We start from the raw sequence: 15,554 nt of genomic DNA on the forward strand, positions 1-15,554 counted from the left end.
AACAATGACAAAATACTGATTTTGTGATGTTCTATCCAGAATTGATAGGTTAAACCAAGGGTTGTTCCTGAAGCGTATGTGTGATTTGTGCATTTTTTTAAGATTGAAACTGAATCTGATTTTATTCTGGAATGTGTTTGGGTAGGGGTGGAGAAAGATACTGTTAGTCAATGAAATTTGTTAAGGAGAATATGCCTTGGTATCATAATCTGAGTTGGGGAGGGCGTTAGCGTCTCTTTGTACCAAAGTGGAAATAAATTTGGAAGAGGGAAAGTTAGTTCTTCTTTTTTTAATGGCTTGGATTTTTTTTTCTCAATTTTTGTGTGGTTCTATTTTTTCCCATTGGATACAAATGGTGCTCTTAAATGCAGCAAGAATTGGACATCTGACTTCCATTCACGTTGTTAGTTCCTAAAATGACCATTTATTTTATCATTCATTGATACGACTGATTACTTCTGAAACCCATGAAAATGCTCAAGTAGGGAAGTGATGAAAGACCAGTGTATGTTTTTGTCATGCTTAAGGCTGTTACAAATGAAGAGGAGGGTGGTTTTCTTCAAATAAATTTGTCTAAATTTTTCTTTTGTTCAGATCATGACAGCCATGAGAATGTAACAGATCTACTTTCTACTGCAAGAGTCACATCAACTCTCTCTTTATTTCTAGGGTTTGAATTCTCATTAGAAGTAAATCTTTAAGGTCCTTATGACTGGGAACCTGACTAGATCCAAAATATTCACTATGCTATAACTCCTTAAGACAACTAGTTCTTTAAAAAGGAAACAAAACAGCCAATACAACCTCCAGGAAAGCATGATACAGACTTGGTATGAAGCCTTGGTGAGGAGCTCATGCACTGATTCCTGACAAAGGAAGTAGAAGAGATTGAAAGATGGGAACTGTAAAATTACTCTTGCTTGTGCAGTGATCTGAATATATGCATGTGATAAGAACAAAGTAGGATCAAACCTGTGTAACTCTCATATAGATTTTTTTTCTTGCTTCCCAGCCATTGTTCATATATTACCAGTATTGACAGTAACTTCTGAAAAGTCTGAGATGTTGGGAAGCACAGAGTGTATTTAGTAGTTGTGTTTTCATACCGATTTCAAATAGTTTGGCTCAAAGTCACTAATCTCGGTCATTCCTTAACTTCATGATCAGTAAAAGTCAATGTGTATTTTTCTCCAAGTTATTGATTTGATCACTGAGATTAATGTATTAGGATTACCTATTAAGTCTGCCAAGTATCAATCCATATGAAATTGTTCCTTGACTCCTGATGATCTCTCTCATCTGGTTAGCCCAGATACAAACTGTTACCCTGGTGCAGTCTTCTGTTGCATTTCATAGACCAGCTGTTTCAGCTAGTGGTTTTCATATGTTTTTTTTTTTAGCTCCAAAGATCAGACAACTGATCTTAACAGTTACGCTTTTCTAATATGCAGTGTTTTCTTATCAGTCTTTCATGGCTTCTTCCCAGAGGTACCCTTATTCAGCTTGCATGTTCCTTGTTACATCTGTCTAGCTTCAGCTTTGTTACAGCTTCATACGCTGCTGCAGCAGAGTCCAAAATAACCCTCTGGTTTGCGCATGATTTTCCTACCCTGCTTTGTGAAGCACTCTGAAATCTTCCAGAAGGTTGTTAACTAAAATAATGTTTCTGTAGCAAAACTGAAGTCTTATTTTTTCTGCCAGATGCAGGATCCTGCATGAGTATTGGCCTCCAAAGTTTGTCCCATTATTTTTAAAGAGGTCTTAAAATGTTAATTTTCAGTGGAAATAAAATACCTGATGTTTGGCAATATATCAACATTTTAGGACCTAAAAGCAGCTGGAATTGGGATAGTAGCATTAACAATCTGGTTTGGTAATTTTCTTGATTTTTACAGGAAATATATACCCTTCCTTGGGGGAACAATGTTAGAAACTGTATTTACCCTTTATGTTGCAATTGAGTGTGTTGTCAAAAGGGTAGTTGCATCTTGATAGTGATCTGGTGACATATGTCTCAGTAGCAGTTGCCTGTTGTCTTTCCTAATGTGCATAAAGGTCAGTTAAAAGTTTCCACAGAGCTCTGATTTTTTTCATTTAGGTTAGTAATAAGTATATTGTCCTAAATGACCATTCCTACTGAGTGGAAAAACAAACCAAGACTTCAAAATGTATCTTTTCTGTGTCAGTGCACTATATGTAGAACGAACAAACAAAAAACTTCAAGTAGTATCATCAGTTTTATTTTGTTAGTAGGAGTCTTTTAAGGCATTCTCAAGTAAATTCGTAAAATTGTTTTGGCAGTAAGTCTTTGTTGTTTGATCTCTTTTAACCCTAATCGCATCTTCCTTTCAATCTCTAATGTCACAGCTAGCTCACACTCTCATTCTTCTATACCCTATTTCAGCCTCCTGCTTGTGTGCTGCTAAAATGATTTTTTTTTTTCTTCTCTCCACCCTTTTTTTTTCCTTTATTTTTTTTTTAATACTCGTGTCTCTTGCTTCTATTTCTTAAGAATGTGTTTTCCCTTCTTCCTCTATAGGAATTTGTTTCTTCTTTTAACCTTCTATTAAAAAATTCAAAGGGTCATGTGGTTTTAAGTTCAGAGGGGATTATCACAATTAGGTCTCCTAGGCACTACAAGCAATGAATAATAATAATTATGTAGGCTGAACCTGTGCACAGTGCAGGCCATATAGCAGCAACCGGTAACTTCTGCATCAAGTTCAGAAGACTGGAACTTGTATTTAGCAGTAACACTCCTCTAGAAGGTAGTTAATTTAGAGTATTTAAGGCTGGAGATCTGCAAGGAGGTTTCTTTATTCCACAATGTGCATGTGTGGTGGCAGAAAACCGAGGCACTCAAAAGTAAAAGAACATTTCAAAGATAATGAAACAGTTCTAGATAGAATTTGAATATAGTGAATAATATAATGTAGTGAATATACTTAACGTTGACCACTTGCTGCAGCCCAGGTAAAGGCCACCTCCAAAGCAGTGGCAAAAAGTAGTATGTGGTAACTTGAAGAGAGCTCAGATTAATTATCAAACCTCAAACCTTGTCTGGGCAGGGAGCTGAAGTCAGGAAGAAGTCTTGCTAAATCTTTGAGGGAACACCTCATATACTTGGAACAGCGGTCTTAGATTATTTTGTGGGTATAGATATATGACATGAGGCAATCAGAAGTTCACATGTCAAAAGATTCAGTAAAGTTTAGTTGAAGCTTTGCTTTTATTTTCTGTTTCAAAAAAAATGCACAAAAATATACTAGTATTACCCAGTGAATCATTTTTTATTGTGGGTTGTAGTAAGATACTGACTTGGCACAGGCCTATTAAAAAAGGCCAAATGACATCCAAGAAAGGTTGGTTTAAAAGTAGTTAAAAATATGAGGTCCAGTGAATGAAATAGCGAATAATGAAATATTAATAATTGTGAAATTTCTGAATGTAGTTTATTCACAGAGTTATTTCTGTTGCTGAAGGGAAGCTGCCAAATGCTCTTTACAAAACGTAATGACTTGTAGATGTCATTACATTTCATCAATTTTTAAATCATCTAGTGATTAATAAACTAGATAGGCTTGGTAACAACCTCCAGTTAAGAAAAAAATCTATATTATTTGGAGAAGTGTTACAGCTTAGAAATATAGTTGCTCAATGAGGCTATAAAGTGAGTAGGTAGAGTCTCTAAAGGTGTCTTTCTCTCAGCGGTAGAAGTAGACAGAACATAGCCAGCCAGCTTAGGAAAGAACCCCCCCGCAGTTTGTTGTTTGAATTCTGGACATTTAAAGTTTGCCAGTAGTATTTCCCATAAATAACTAGGACTATCTGTAGTCCTTCAGAATTTACATCAGTAAAATGGAATTAATATTTTTGGTTTGGATTTTGTTTGATGACTCACTACGATATAAATTTGGGGGGGGGAATGAGGCTGTAATTGCTTAGTTGGGGAATAAAGAATCTATATGTCTTTCTGTAAGTGGTACTGGTGAGTCTGCCCTTATACCTAGGATCTTATTTTCCTAAATGAGATGGTTTTTACTAAGATTATGATGGTGAATCATCTCTCTGTTTAAGTTTTGTCTGTTTATGGATTCTTTCTCCTGAAAATTTTCCTCCCTCCCCCGTTTAAAAATGCATAATAACAAAATAATACATTAACTTTGCATTTATTTATTCAGCCACTTAAACTTTCTTAGTAGGTACCTGTTTCTTCTTGCCTCATCACAAATTGGAAATAATGTGGATTATGTTAAAGTATTCATTTTAATCCCTAGGTATATGAAGATCTAACTCTACCTTGCCAACAGTGAGAGGCAAAACCATGTACTTCAATCTCTTTTCTAGGTACTGAAATTAAAGAGTTGGAAGCATCAAAAAATGTATTTGCTGGGTTTTGCTTGGTGTTTAATGTGACTTAATTGTCTTTGTTTGAACTCTTACCAGCAAAATGTCACAAAAATCAGACATCATTTTCAAAAGCTAAGTTAATTTGAATCCTTGAGTGATGAGTTGAACAAGCTTTCTAATGAAGATACTGGCACAGTGTTTACTGAGTACTACAGTACGATATAACCCATTTTTAATAGCAGCTTAAACTGGCTTTATTTTGGTTCAAACACTGTTCCATACACTGTAAAGTGGAAGTTGGATGATTAGTGGCTTTTCTGTCCATAAGTTGTGTTTCCTTGCAAGAAAGTGGTACACGAAAACAAAGCGAACAGTTTTCTACTGATATTTTTTTGTGTTATAACTTGCCGATGAATTCTGCTTTGTATGTGGCTGGCGTACAGTGGACATTCAGGTTCCTTTAGGAAGGTGTGAAATTGCGTATCATTTTTAATTTTAAAAATGAAACTTATAATTAGAGGGAAAAGAATACTACTTTAAGAAGTTATACAAGTTTTGGTGCTCTTATTTGTTTTGGTTTAACTTGTGAGAGAATAAGCAAGGGATGTGTTTCAGACATTGAATTAAAACCAATTATGTTAGAATTTAATGCATTTTTATTCTGTATTAAGCATTTATTTAAACATCTGTATTAAAAACATTTCAAAGCTTTAGCCTTCTAAAAGGGAAAACTTCATAAATGAGACCAGATAAATAAATGGATGAATAAATGATTCAGACCAGAATCTTCTCAGGGCTATTAAAAAGCAAAAACAGTGATCGGAAGGAAGAGCTGTGAAAGAAAAAAATAATTGGAGAATGTATTATAGTAAAACATACATTTGAGTTCTTGTGTATTTCATAAAAGTGCTGAATCACAACTGACTTCTGGTTGGCAAGCTTGGACAGGAGAGGAGTTCTTTTGCATTCAGTATAGATTTTAAATACTTAGGTTGGAAGTGTATTTTTTGCATTAGATTACAATAGAGTGAATTGAATATATGTGCAAATGTAAATAGTTACCGTAGCATAGTGAGTCTTCCTTGGAGAATTTGGTATGAATTCTTGAGAAGCAGATGCCATTATTGTGGCATCTCAATTCACTAATTGAAAGTATTCCATAATTCAAACTTCAGTCAGCTGCTAGAAAGAGAGGCTGGTTATCATTTGATGTCTTTAGAATTGCATTATTGTTTATAAAGTAAAGCCTACACTAAAATTAAAATTTGCTCATTTAAATAACCTTTGTTCTTTATGTTTTACTCTAGTTTACTGTGTTTTGGAAATACAGAGAGGCAATCAAAATTTTTCATGGAGCAGACATATACCATTCCCATCAAAGGAATCTTGCATAAAGGGACCTGAAAGTTCTGGTTTGGGTGCTAATGCTGGTTGTGGTTCATACAGTATGTTACTTGCTATATATGAATATATCCTACTTGTGAGTTGCTGGCTAGAAATTACTGCACATGCCGTTTTTTGAAGTTAAGAAATTCAGTTTCTCATTGACTGCTGGTAGCATTTTCCTGATAAAATCCAAAATACTTTCTCTCTGCTATGGGGAAATTTTAAATATGGATCACTTATTTTAATTTTCTCTCCTAGCTTCTTCCATTTCTGTCCTGTGTCTTTATTATTACTTTGAACCAAATCTATTGCAATAGGTTGTGGCAGAGATGCTAAATCAGAAATTCTTTCTAGTTTTAAATCTCTGTCTTTTTAATAGTTCTTGTTGATCCATAGCTAACTGATATTGCCCTTTTATCTGACACATCTTTTTGTTCATAACTATTGATAACATTATCTTTTCAAATACATTACTTTGTCACTTCCCTGTGCTTAGAAACTTGGTAGAGTCTGTCTTTGCTTCCAATGTATTACTGCCAGATTCCCAGTGCCCTTTGCTATCTGTCAGTGGAATTTTGTCCGGCAGAGATGTTAAGGCTTGAAGACTATTGCTTTAGCTGGGTTTGCCTCCTTTCTTTCCATCTTTCTCCACCAAAATGCTTCTCCTTACTTCACATTTCTTTCTATATTTGCCCCATCCATATCTTTGCTATCCCCTGAATATTTTGCTTGGCTTCTCTGTTACAATGTCAAAGTCAAGATTCTCGCTTTACCATCAGTGCCCCATGCAACCTTGCTCTGTCTGCATCTGATCTCATTTCCCTGCATCCCCCAACTCGCATTCCACATTCCTCACAGTCCTCTGACTTTATTGCTCCTTTTGTCTGCCTTTCATGCACTCATTTTTGCACTGTCTTTCATGCTGCCTATGTGCCTGGAACAGTCTTTAGCATCTCAGCCAATTTACAGCTTTGCATAAATTATATTTAATAATAAGACTAACAAAAGTTCATTATCTACATTATTTCAATTAACTTTGTACCTGTATAAGCAGAAAACAGCCTGAGGGAAACTACTGTTAAACTTTGTTGTGATTTGTTGTGATTCAAAGGTACAGATTCAGGCATGACAGTTCTTTGATGATTCAGCATAAATTTATATTTTAACAATTTGGTAGGTGTTAGATAATGTTTTTTACAGTAGATTTCAGGTTTTTCTAATTCAGAGACAGAAAATAACTACTTATTCCTAAGTGAAACCGCCGTAAGGTTGTCATCCTCACATTTACCTGGTAGAGATTTCTTACCCTGTGATGCATTTTACTTCATTTTTTCTTGACTAATACGGATGTGGAAGGGCTTTGAATGCTGGATTAACTTCATATCTACAAACAAAATGTATCTTCTCTGTTTAACCTTACTTTTAGAGCAACATACTAATCTGCTTAAAAAAAAGCCAGTGAAAGATAAGAAAATGCGACTCTGCCTGTATCTGTGAACTTTTGTTGGTGTGTTGGCTACTTTGACATATAGGTTTTCTTAAAATATTGAGTTGTTTAATATTTTAACTCCCTTCTAGGAGTTCTCCCTTCTACTTTCTAAATAGTAGAAGGGAGTTAAGGTAAAACTTCATGTGCTTCTCGAGCACCAATTTATAGCTGCAAGGCAGGGCATTCTGCAGGAATCATACGTAATTTTCCGAGTAAAATTGCATCTGGAATATATGGGGTATTTGGTTTAAATGATGGCATTGATACTGTTCACAGCTGAGTTGTGGAACCAAATAGATGTGCCTTTACTTTGTTTTTAAATGATCTCATATATTCTGGAGATTATAATCCCAAGGGTGGCTGCCATAGTAATGTGCCAGTCACCATGGCATCTGAACATTATGAAAAGAAATTGTGGGCTGCACAAAGACAATACCACCAATGCGTATTTCAGACTGATCAAAGGTGGGGGACCAAGAAGTTTGCCAATAAATGTAGCTCAGTGGATGGCACTAGAAGTTAGAGTTCTCTTTATACAGATTTTAACAGATTTCAGTCCTTCTATTAATATAATGTGGATTTATAAATAAAAACTTTAACACAGACTTCATCCATTTACTATACTAACTTTCAGCTGCATGAAGAGTATGGGTGTGGGTTTGTGTTTCACTGGCCTAATGAAGAAGCAGTTTATGATTCTGTTTTATACAGTTTTTTTCCTCCTTACCGAATTTTTAATTTTAAACTGAAATTAAGTCACTTCATGAAGAAAAGGGGTTTTCTGGGCTCAACTGGCAAATATTCCCAGTCTTTAAAACATTTTGCAGTCTGCTTTTGTAATACTATTCTAATTATCAAAAGAACCTAAAATTAAATCATTATTTAAAAGCAAGCTTATTTTATCTTAAGTAATTGATTGTGGCTTGTTGTTTGAAAGAGGACTACTTTGGCATGAATTCCAAATCCAGTTGTGATCTTAACTCCAGCAGTTTGTTTAATCAAACATTACCCTAATAAGTCTTACACGGTCCCCTACCCAACCAGGCCTGCCTGTAACAACTAGTTTATTCTGCGACGAGTTGCTCAACAGATGTCATTCTGGTAGAACAATGCAGCAGAATACTTGTGCGTTGGCTAAAATTACTTCAACTTTGATCACTTTTGTCCAGCACATCAGTCTGGCATTGTGCTTTATACCAACATAACACTTTACCCCGAGCATGCCTTTCAAGCTTAGAATAGCAGAGGAATGTTATTGAATTCAGTGCAGTTACAGATGAGTTAATGAAAGAAGGGAAATACTGTTTTTTTCATAATGCCTTTCTGTTGTACTTGGGGCTTAAAAGGGAATTTGAGGAATGTGACTTCTGAGTTATTTATTTTTACTTCTGAGGGCTTTTTGAAAACAATATTATGTAGTTCTGTTGATCCCACGTTTCATTACTGAAGTTGCACTGGTTATTTGAATGTAGCTCATCTGAGAGTTTTATACTGTGAAAATAATAAGCCTTTTTGGGGTGTGACTGGAGAGCAGTTATCTCACAGGGACAGTTAATCCTGGTTTTTAATGAGAGAAAACTAAAATAGTTACAACAGTATTTTTGTGATCACAGATCAATAGCGTTACATTTTGATGGGCTGTTTTGGGGTCAGTTCAGAGTAATGACATCTCTTTACCTTGACACTGCTGTGAAACAAATACCGCACAGCAGGCTACCTTCTTGTTAAGAAGCAGTGCATATATCAGTGCTATAGAGTACAATCTTCCATTATTCCATTTTTCATAGGTGTGTGTACATATGAGCAAATATCTAAGGATTTACTATACATGTGTATTTGAAATGAATTAAAATATGTTTTTGATAAGTGATATGTGTATTTTTTAAAGCATGAAACATACATATGAGGAAGCACTAATATGAAGTCCATTTTAATTGCTAATAAGTATTTCAGTATCCTATGTCTAAAATACGTTTGTTGTTTTATTTGTTAAATTAAAATATGGTTGTAATTTTTCAGTTGAATCTTAGTTACCAGATCAGTCTTCCTGCAAAAACTCATGAACAAAAGCAGTATTAACGTAGAGGCTATTTGATGTATATATGATTTACCAGTTTAAAAAAATAAATGAAAGGAGACATATCTTAATGACTCTTAACATATACAATGAGTGTACAGCTGAGCTAAAAAAACAACCCAAATATATGTCATGATACTGAAATGTCTGGATAAGGAACCCACATGGTCAGACTTTAATCCTTACTGAGATGTAGACTCAAGAGTTAGAAGTAATGTATTTTGCTCTTGGGTAATAAATTGAAGCAATTGTTTTCCACTCATCTGTGCAGAGTATTTATATTTGTAAAGCTTTAAACTGGTAGTATTGAAATTATTATCCACCTAGCATATATATATAAAACTATCCAGAAATGTGAGACAATTCTTCACAGTTTTTACTAAGGGGCACTTTAATAGTGTGAAATACTACTACTATAAGTAGTGAGAATGAGCAACAATAATTGAATGGATGATCTGAGAATTGGAAATACAGTAAGAGCACTGTACTTTGTGTAGATGTGGCATTTTCTTTAAGTTAGTCTTATCCATCTGCCTTAACAACTTTTGGTTAATGTGTCAAAGACTTGGTTCTTGTATCTCTTGGCATTAGACTGTTACAGCACTCTTAGAGCTGGGAGTGGGATGCATAACTTTGACTTCCTCAGATATTCTGTCTAGCCAATGGCCATGTAAAATATTAGTAAGGTGTATCAAATCTCACTTGAATCAGTTTGAGAATGCTTTTCTGGATGTAGTGTAGGTTGTTGAGGTCTGTACTTGGACGTAGACCTGTAAAGGTATGGGAAGACCTTGTATTCTTGTGTAGCTTTCTGAAAGACAAACCAAAAGCCAACATTGCTCTCTTTCAGTGGTTTGTTGTTTACAGTTCTGGTCCAGCTGGGCAATATTTACATGAGCTTGGTTGCTTGTGTGGTCTTGACATTCGGGTATAAGACATTATTCAGAATTTGAGGTATCAGTCTCTAGCCCAAGTACAAAAATACATCTTTTTGTAATGTAAATAATTGCTTATCACAAAACCTCTGATAAAATATGCCAGCTTTTTTATCCCTGTTAATGTTTTTTTGTGGAAAGAGTTATGTAACTCTTGTGTTTTGCATCATTATTCCTGTATTCCGAATTCCCAGTTCTTTCTTCTTTTCCCCCTCCCTTCCTCCTGACAACCATCATGTTAAAATGATTAGTAGTATCAACTTTTATCTTAATAGCACAAGAAAGGGGTTGATGTAAACATTAGTTTGTTTGCGTTTGGTTAATAAACATTTGAAACATGCTGTCTTCATTGGAAATGTGTTTCTTAACTTGTTTTCATGTTTATCAGACTCACCTTTATTTTTGAGTCTCGTTTAAGGAACTTTTAAAGAAAATAGGTGCATTTCTCATTGCATTAGCTGTAACAGAAACTGTCAAAACCTGTAAAGATTTTTACTACCTTCTGCTTTCCTTCTGTTTCATTACTTTGCAATACTTTTTACAGTGAAAATTTGTATTATGAGTTCTTTTACATATTTATGATACTGAAGTAATAATGAATCGTTATAAATATTTCATAGATTTAATTTTTGTTTTCCTTTAACGTAGTTTAATTGCTTTTGGCAGTACTGTGTGAGAACTTGTGAGCGTTGGGAGGAACCTATTTTACAATAATTAGAAAACAATGCACACAAAAATAATGGGATTACGATGAAAATAATGCAGTTTGCCTGTATTGCTTTTGTTAGGACAAGCTCTGATTTTTTTAAGCTTTTAATTCTTTCACCAGGTAAAGCGGAATGTCTACGACCTAACTAGCATCCCTGTCCGTCACCAGTTATGGGAAGGGTGGCCACCTTCTGCCACAGATGACTCGGTAAGTAGCTTTGGTTAAAGTATTGGATTACTGAAGCACATGGAAATTATTCATGTGCATCTAATTCACTGCATGCTTTTGACAAGAAGAAATGTTTACTGTAAGGGTGGTGAGTCAGGGAGGTTACCCAGAGAAGCCGTTGCTGTCCCATCTGTGGCAGTGTTCAAGGCTAGGTTGGACTGGATTGCAGCAACCTGGTCTAGTGGAAGATGCCCCTGCTCATGGCAGGGGATTGGAACTGGATGAGCTTTAAGGTCCTTTCCAAACCAAACCATTCTGTGATATGTTCCTAGACTGAAGCAAGGCTGCACAACACTTTGGAAACTGAAGTCTATTGCAGTGACTGAACTTCAGGAAAAAAAGCCATTGGAGTGCGTGTTAGGTATTTTGCTCAGTTCACTGGTAAACTGCTTAAACCTGTATCTGGCTTTAAGCAGGAGGTGTTCCTGTTAAAATTGGTGGAGAGCTTCACTTGCTTTTCAAGTATCTACTTTGGTTCTTGCTGGAGTAGTTAGAATTTATGGATATTTGCAAGATTATATTTTGAAATGGTAAATAATATGAATACAGTACAATATGTATTCAATTCTCGACCATGTTGCAGGTTTTAGTGTTGCCACTGCTTAGAAATGGAAGGAAATATTAGCCGAGATCAGTATGAGCCCTTGTTGCCGGAACCAACTAACTGTGAATTGTTTACAAATTCATGAAATTGTGGAATTTAACTGCAGAAATCCATTAGAGTTGCTTCCTTGCATGGTTGTCCCTACGGTGTGTTTTACAGCACATCTTTCAGTTTTGCTCAGATAATTTTCTTCCAAGTAGTATGTTCCCAATACCAGCCAGTGAGGTCCAACTTTAATAAAACAGAAAAACAAAACAAAGAACAAAACAAAGTAACCCCTAAAAGGCTGAAGTAATGATGTAGTTATGTTGTATGTTTATTTTCTGACCTGAGAAAAGTGCAGAAAAATAAAGCATTTCTACTTTTATAACATTCATTTAAACTAGGAGTTGAACCTGAGTATTCTACAAAGTGAAAGCAGAACTGGCTTTGCTTTCTCTGCATATTGCCGTTATCTTTAACGCCTTACTTCCCTGTGCATTTCTATTCTTTACTTGTAAAGGCAGAATTACTATCTTGTATTGCTCTGGGGAAAGTATTTACACCAACCAAAGCACCCCAACAACCCGAACAAACAAAATAAAACAAAAAAGCCAAAGACTCTCTGAATTTCTAGTATACTTGTGAGGTATGTCTGTGGTAGTGTTTGCAGAAACAGTAGTTAAGTTTGGGAGAGGTGGGTAAATCTATGTCCTTGTATTCAGGAGCATATCTAAGTTGATATGCAGGATCTGAACTAACAGCATGGTGTCATGCGGTAATTACAGTCTTTGGAATGTGGATCCATTTTAATGTTTTATTAGTTTACATTAGCTCAAAAAAGAATTGGAAACTCAACACTTCTAATCTGTTTTCCCACAGCTGTTAGGTTTTCCCTTATTCCCCCCTCCCTTTCTTTTGAATAGGATACCTCACATATGTAAAACTCATAAATCTGTTTTAAGTCTGTTTTTACAAGTGACATTGTTGCAGGTGAATTTTCCCCTATTCATCTTTAATGAAATTGGTGAATGTTGAGTCATCTGCTCCAAAGCTTACTGCTCGAGTCTGGTGGAGCTCAGACTTGTCAGCTGTGTAAACAGATTTGAATGTGTTAGCAACAAAAACATAATTAATTTCTCTCTAAAATTAGAGGCCATAGCTTACTATTTATAAAGATTTAATGTTAGCAGTGACTATCTATGGTTCTGTGACCCGAACATCTTTTCCCTTGCAAATAAGAAATATTTAGTAATAATTGCTTTAATAATTAGTCACGATGTCTTTAGTTGAGTGGCAGATTTTTAAAATCACTTCTTCCATCCTGAGTTTTTAATTTGCTGCATTGTATAGTGCTCCATTGCAATTAAAGAGTTAAAGAAAGACTTGATTAAAATACTTTTTCATGTACATGTTATGCAGCATAAGAAATACTTTGTAATACCACAGGAGGTTTTTGCAGTGCAGTTCTCGTTAACCTTTGGCTTAGCAAACAGGACAACTAAATAGACTTCACATAATTGGATTCCTGTATCATCCTGAGTCTCTTATGAACCAGACAGACTACAGTCTTCTGACATTATCAAGAAATTTAGTGGAGTCAATAGTCATTTAAAACATTGTTGCCTCATCTCCCTTCAGAGTCAAGATAGTTCTCTGCGTGTACTGTCTAATGAAATATGGGATACTGTATGAATTGTCGATAACTCTTTCCGCTCCTTTTGCACACTTTCACCGGGGAAATGGGTATCAAAACCTCCACACGCAGGAGAATGTTTTCATGCTGTGACAGTTTGACTGTGGGAAACGCGGCATGTGTACTCTATGGAAATTAATTTCACCATTTGCAAGGACATATTTTTAGCTTTTATTGTGCCTCAATAGTTTTAACACCGCAGATTATATCTGTTCTGCTCATTAAAGTTCAAAGTAAATGGATGAGTTTTAAATCATTCTTTTTTAACAAGTTTACGTAAGTAAAACTTCGGTTATGTTAAAGGCTTAATTTATCTATTTTGGGGTATATATCATCAACTGATATAATGAAGTCTTGAAAATTATCCCAGAAAAGAAATAATTATAATTTGATTTAAATAGAGTCAAAGTTTGTTCTCAGTTTTGATTTTGGATTTTGGAACAACCTTAACATTGCTGAGCTTGTAAAATGAGAACTAAGCCAGAGTAATTTACTAAAATTTCTGAAATGTATCCCATTTCTCTTTGCTATATTGACTGAACTTCTAAACTTGAACTTGTAATTACTGCTATTGCCAAGTGGAATGAGCCATCTTCAAATATGTGTTCACTTAAAAAAAAACAAACCCTAAATCTGAGATCAGTCGTAGGGGGTGTTTTGTTACAGTTTTTGCATGGAAACATTATGATTTAATTTACAGAAGTACAGATAACCTTTTGGGTGTTAGATTTACACATTTCTGTTTGAAGTAAAACTTTTTTCCCCTATGAGGTCACTGGTTTTTGGTTTATTTCCATAGGATGAGTTTTTGTCCCTGATGTTTTGGGTGATTTTTCGTAGCATAGAACAGCAACACTCAATATGAAAAGGAGGAGGAGGGAGGTTGCTTTTGTGCTGCTTTTGTTCTCAGCATTTAAGCTACAACTTTTTTCCTGATTGGTTCATTGTTCTTAGTCATTTCAGCATAGGAATTAGAAATCCCTGCTTCGTAAGTAATGACAGAAAGCTTGCCAAAAAGAAATATATTTCTGCATTGAAAAGATATAAAAGGTTTAGGATGTGGTTTCAGGAGGGGAGAGAGGAGAAAGGCAAAGACAGAAGATAAGTGCCCTGTGTTGTTGATGTGCATCGCACACAGATCCTGTGCAGAGGAACTCAGCATCTCTCCTTCCACCTACTGTGGCAGCACTTTGTTTCCCTAAACTGTACAGTTGGTCAAGACCACATATCCTCATTTCAAGACAAGTAACCATACTTCATTGTATGGAAAAGCGTTGGATATTAATTTAGGTAGAAGTAGGTCTATACAGACAAGCTATTTGGCTGTGCTGCTGAAGAGCCATTTTAGACATGATGTGTGTAGCCACTAATGTGTTGAGGTTCTGCATCATCTCCTGTGAACGTGACCGCCTTCAGTTCTGTGATGGCTGTAGCACTTGAGGTTTATGTTCCTTAGCTGAGCTTAATAAAGACTTCCAGTTTATAGTCAGAATTCTCAAACACTTATGTATGATCTAATTAGCACTGCTGTTATATTTAGCTATTTCATTGCTAAGTACTAAGCACAATCTGTCTGCACAGATAGACATTATGAATGCTGATAAATAGTGTTCTGGTTCAAAGTCAAACCATTTATGACACTTTTTGGCTGATCTCCAGATTTTTGACGAGGTTGAGTATTAAGCAGCTGAGTAATTAGTATTTGGGAGTATATATTTCTTTCCCTTCCCAGGTCTTATAATTCTGAACAGAAAGTTCATTACCACATGCTGTCATTTTGATATGAAAACAAGTTGCAAGGTTTACATACACTGGCTGTTTAATTGTAATGGATGCTATGTCTGCATTTACTGTATTGTTTGGAATTTTCCCCCTGAACTGATGAATAGTCCTGACAGAGAAAGTGCCCATTGATCAGAAATGTAAATTTAATTATATTTAAATTAAAATGCATACATAATAAGGAAATACTCAACTATTTTTTTTGTGTGTAAGAATATCATAATTATAATTTGGATTGTCCATCATGTTAATTAGTTTGTATGTTCCTTTCCTGCGGTTCTCATCAATTGCTTGGAGTAGAGTAGATCTGGCAGGATCT

At 35.3% G+C, this 15,554-nt stretch overlaps 1 protein-coding gene across 1 annotated transcript in view; it reads left to right on the forward strand.

Moving 5' to 3' along the window:
- Window positions 1-15,554, forward strand: part of FAF1 (Fas associated factor 1) — a 169,855-nt gene that overhangs the window by 73,269 nt on the left and 81,032 nt on the right. The window contains exon 8 of the mRNA XM_057401776.1: window positions 11,067-11,153. Coding sequence (XP_057257759.1) covers window positions 11,067-11,153 — 87 coding nt within the window. The remainder of the gene's footprint in view (window positions 1-11,066; window positions 11,154-15,554) is intronic.

Source organism: Pezoporus wallicus, unplaced genomic scaffold (assembly GCF_028554395.1).
Source record: "Pezoporus wallicus isolate ANWC-B61680 ecotype Strahan unplaced genomic scaffold, APGP_CSIRO_Pwel_v1 contig_1035, whole genome shotgun sequence".
In the NCBI taxonomy this organism is placed as follows: domain Eukaryota; kingdom Metazoa; phylum Chordata; class Aves; order Psittaciformes; family Psittacidae; genus Pezoporus; species Pezoporus wallicus.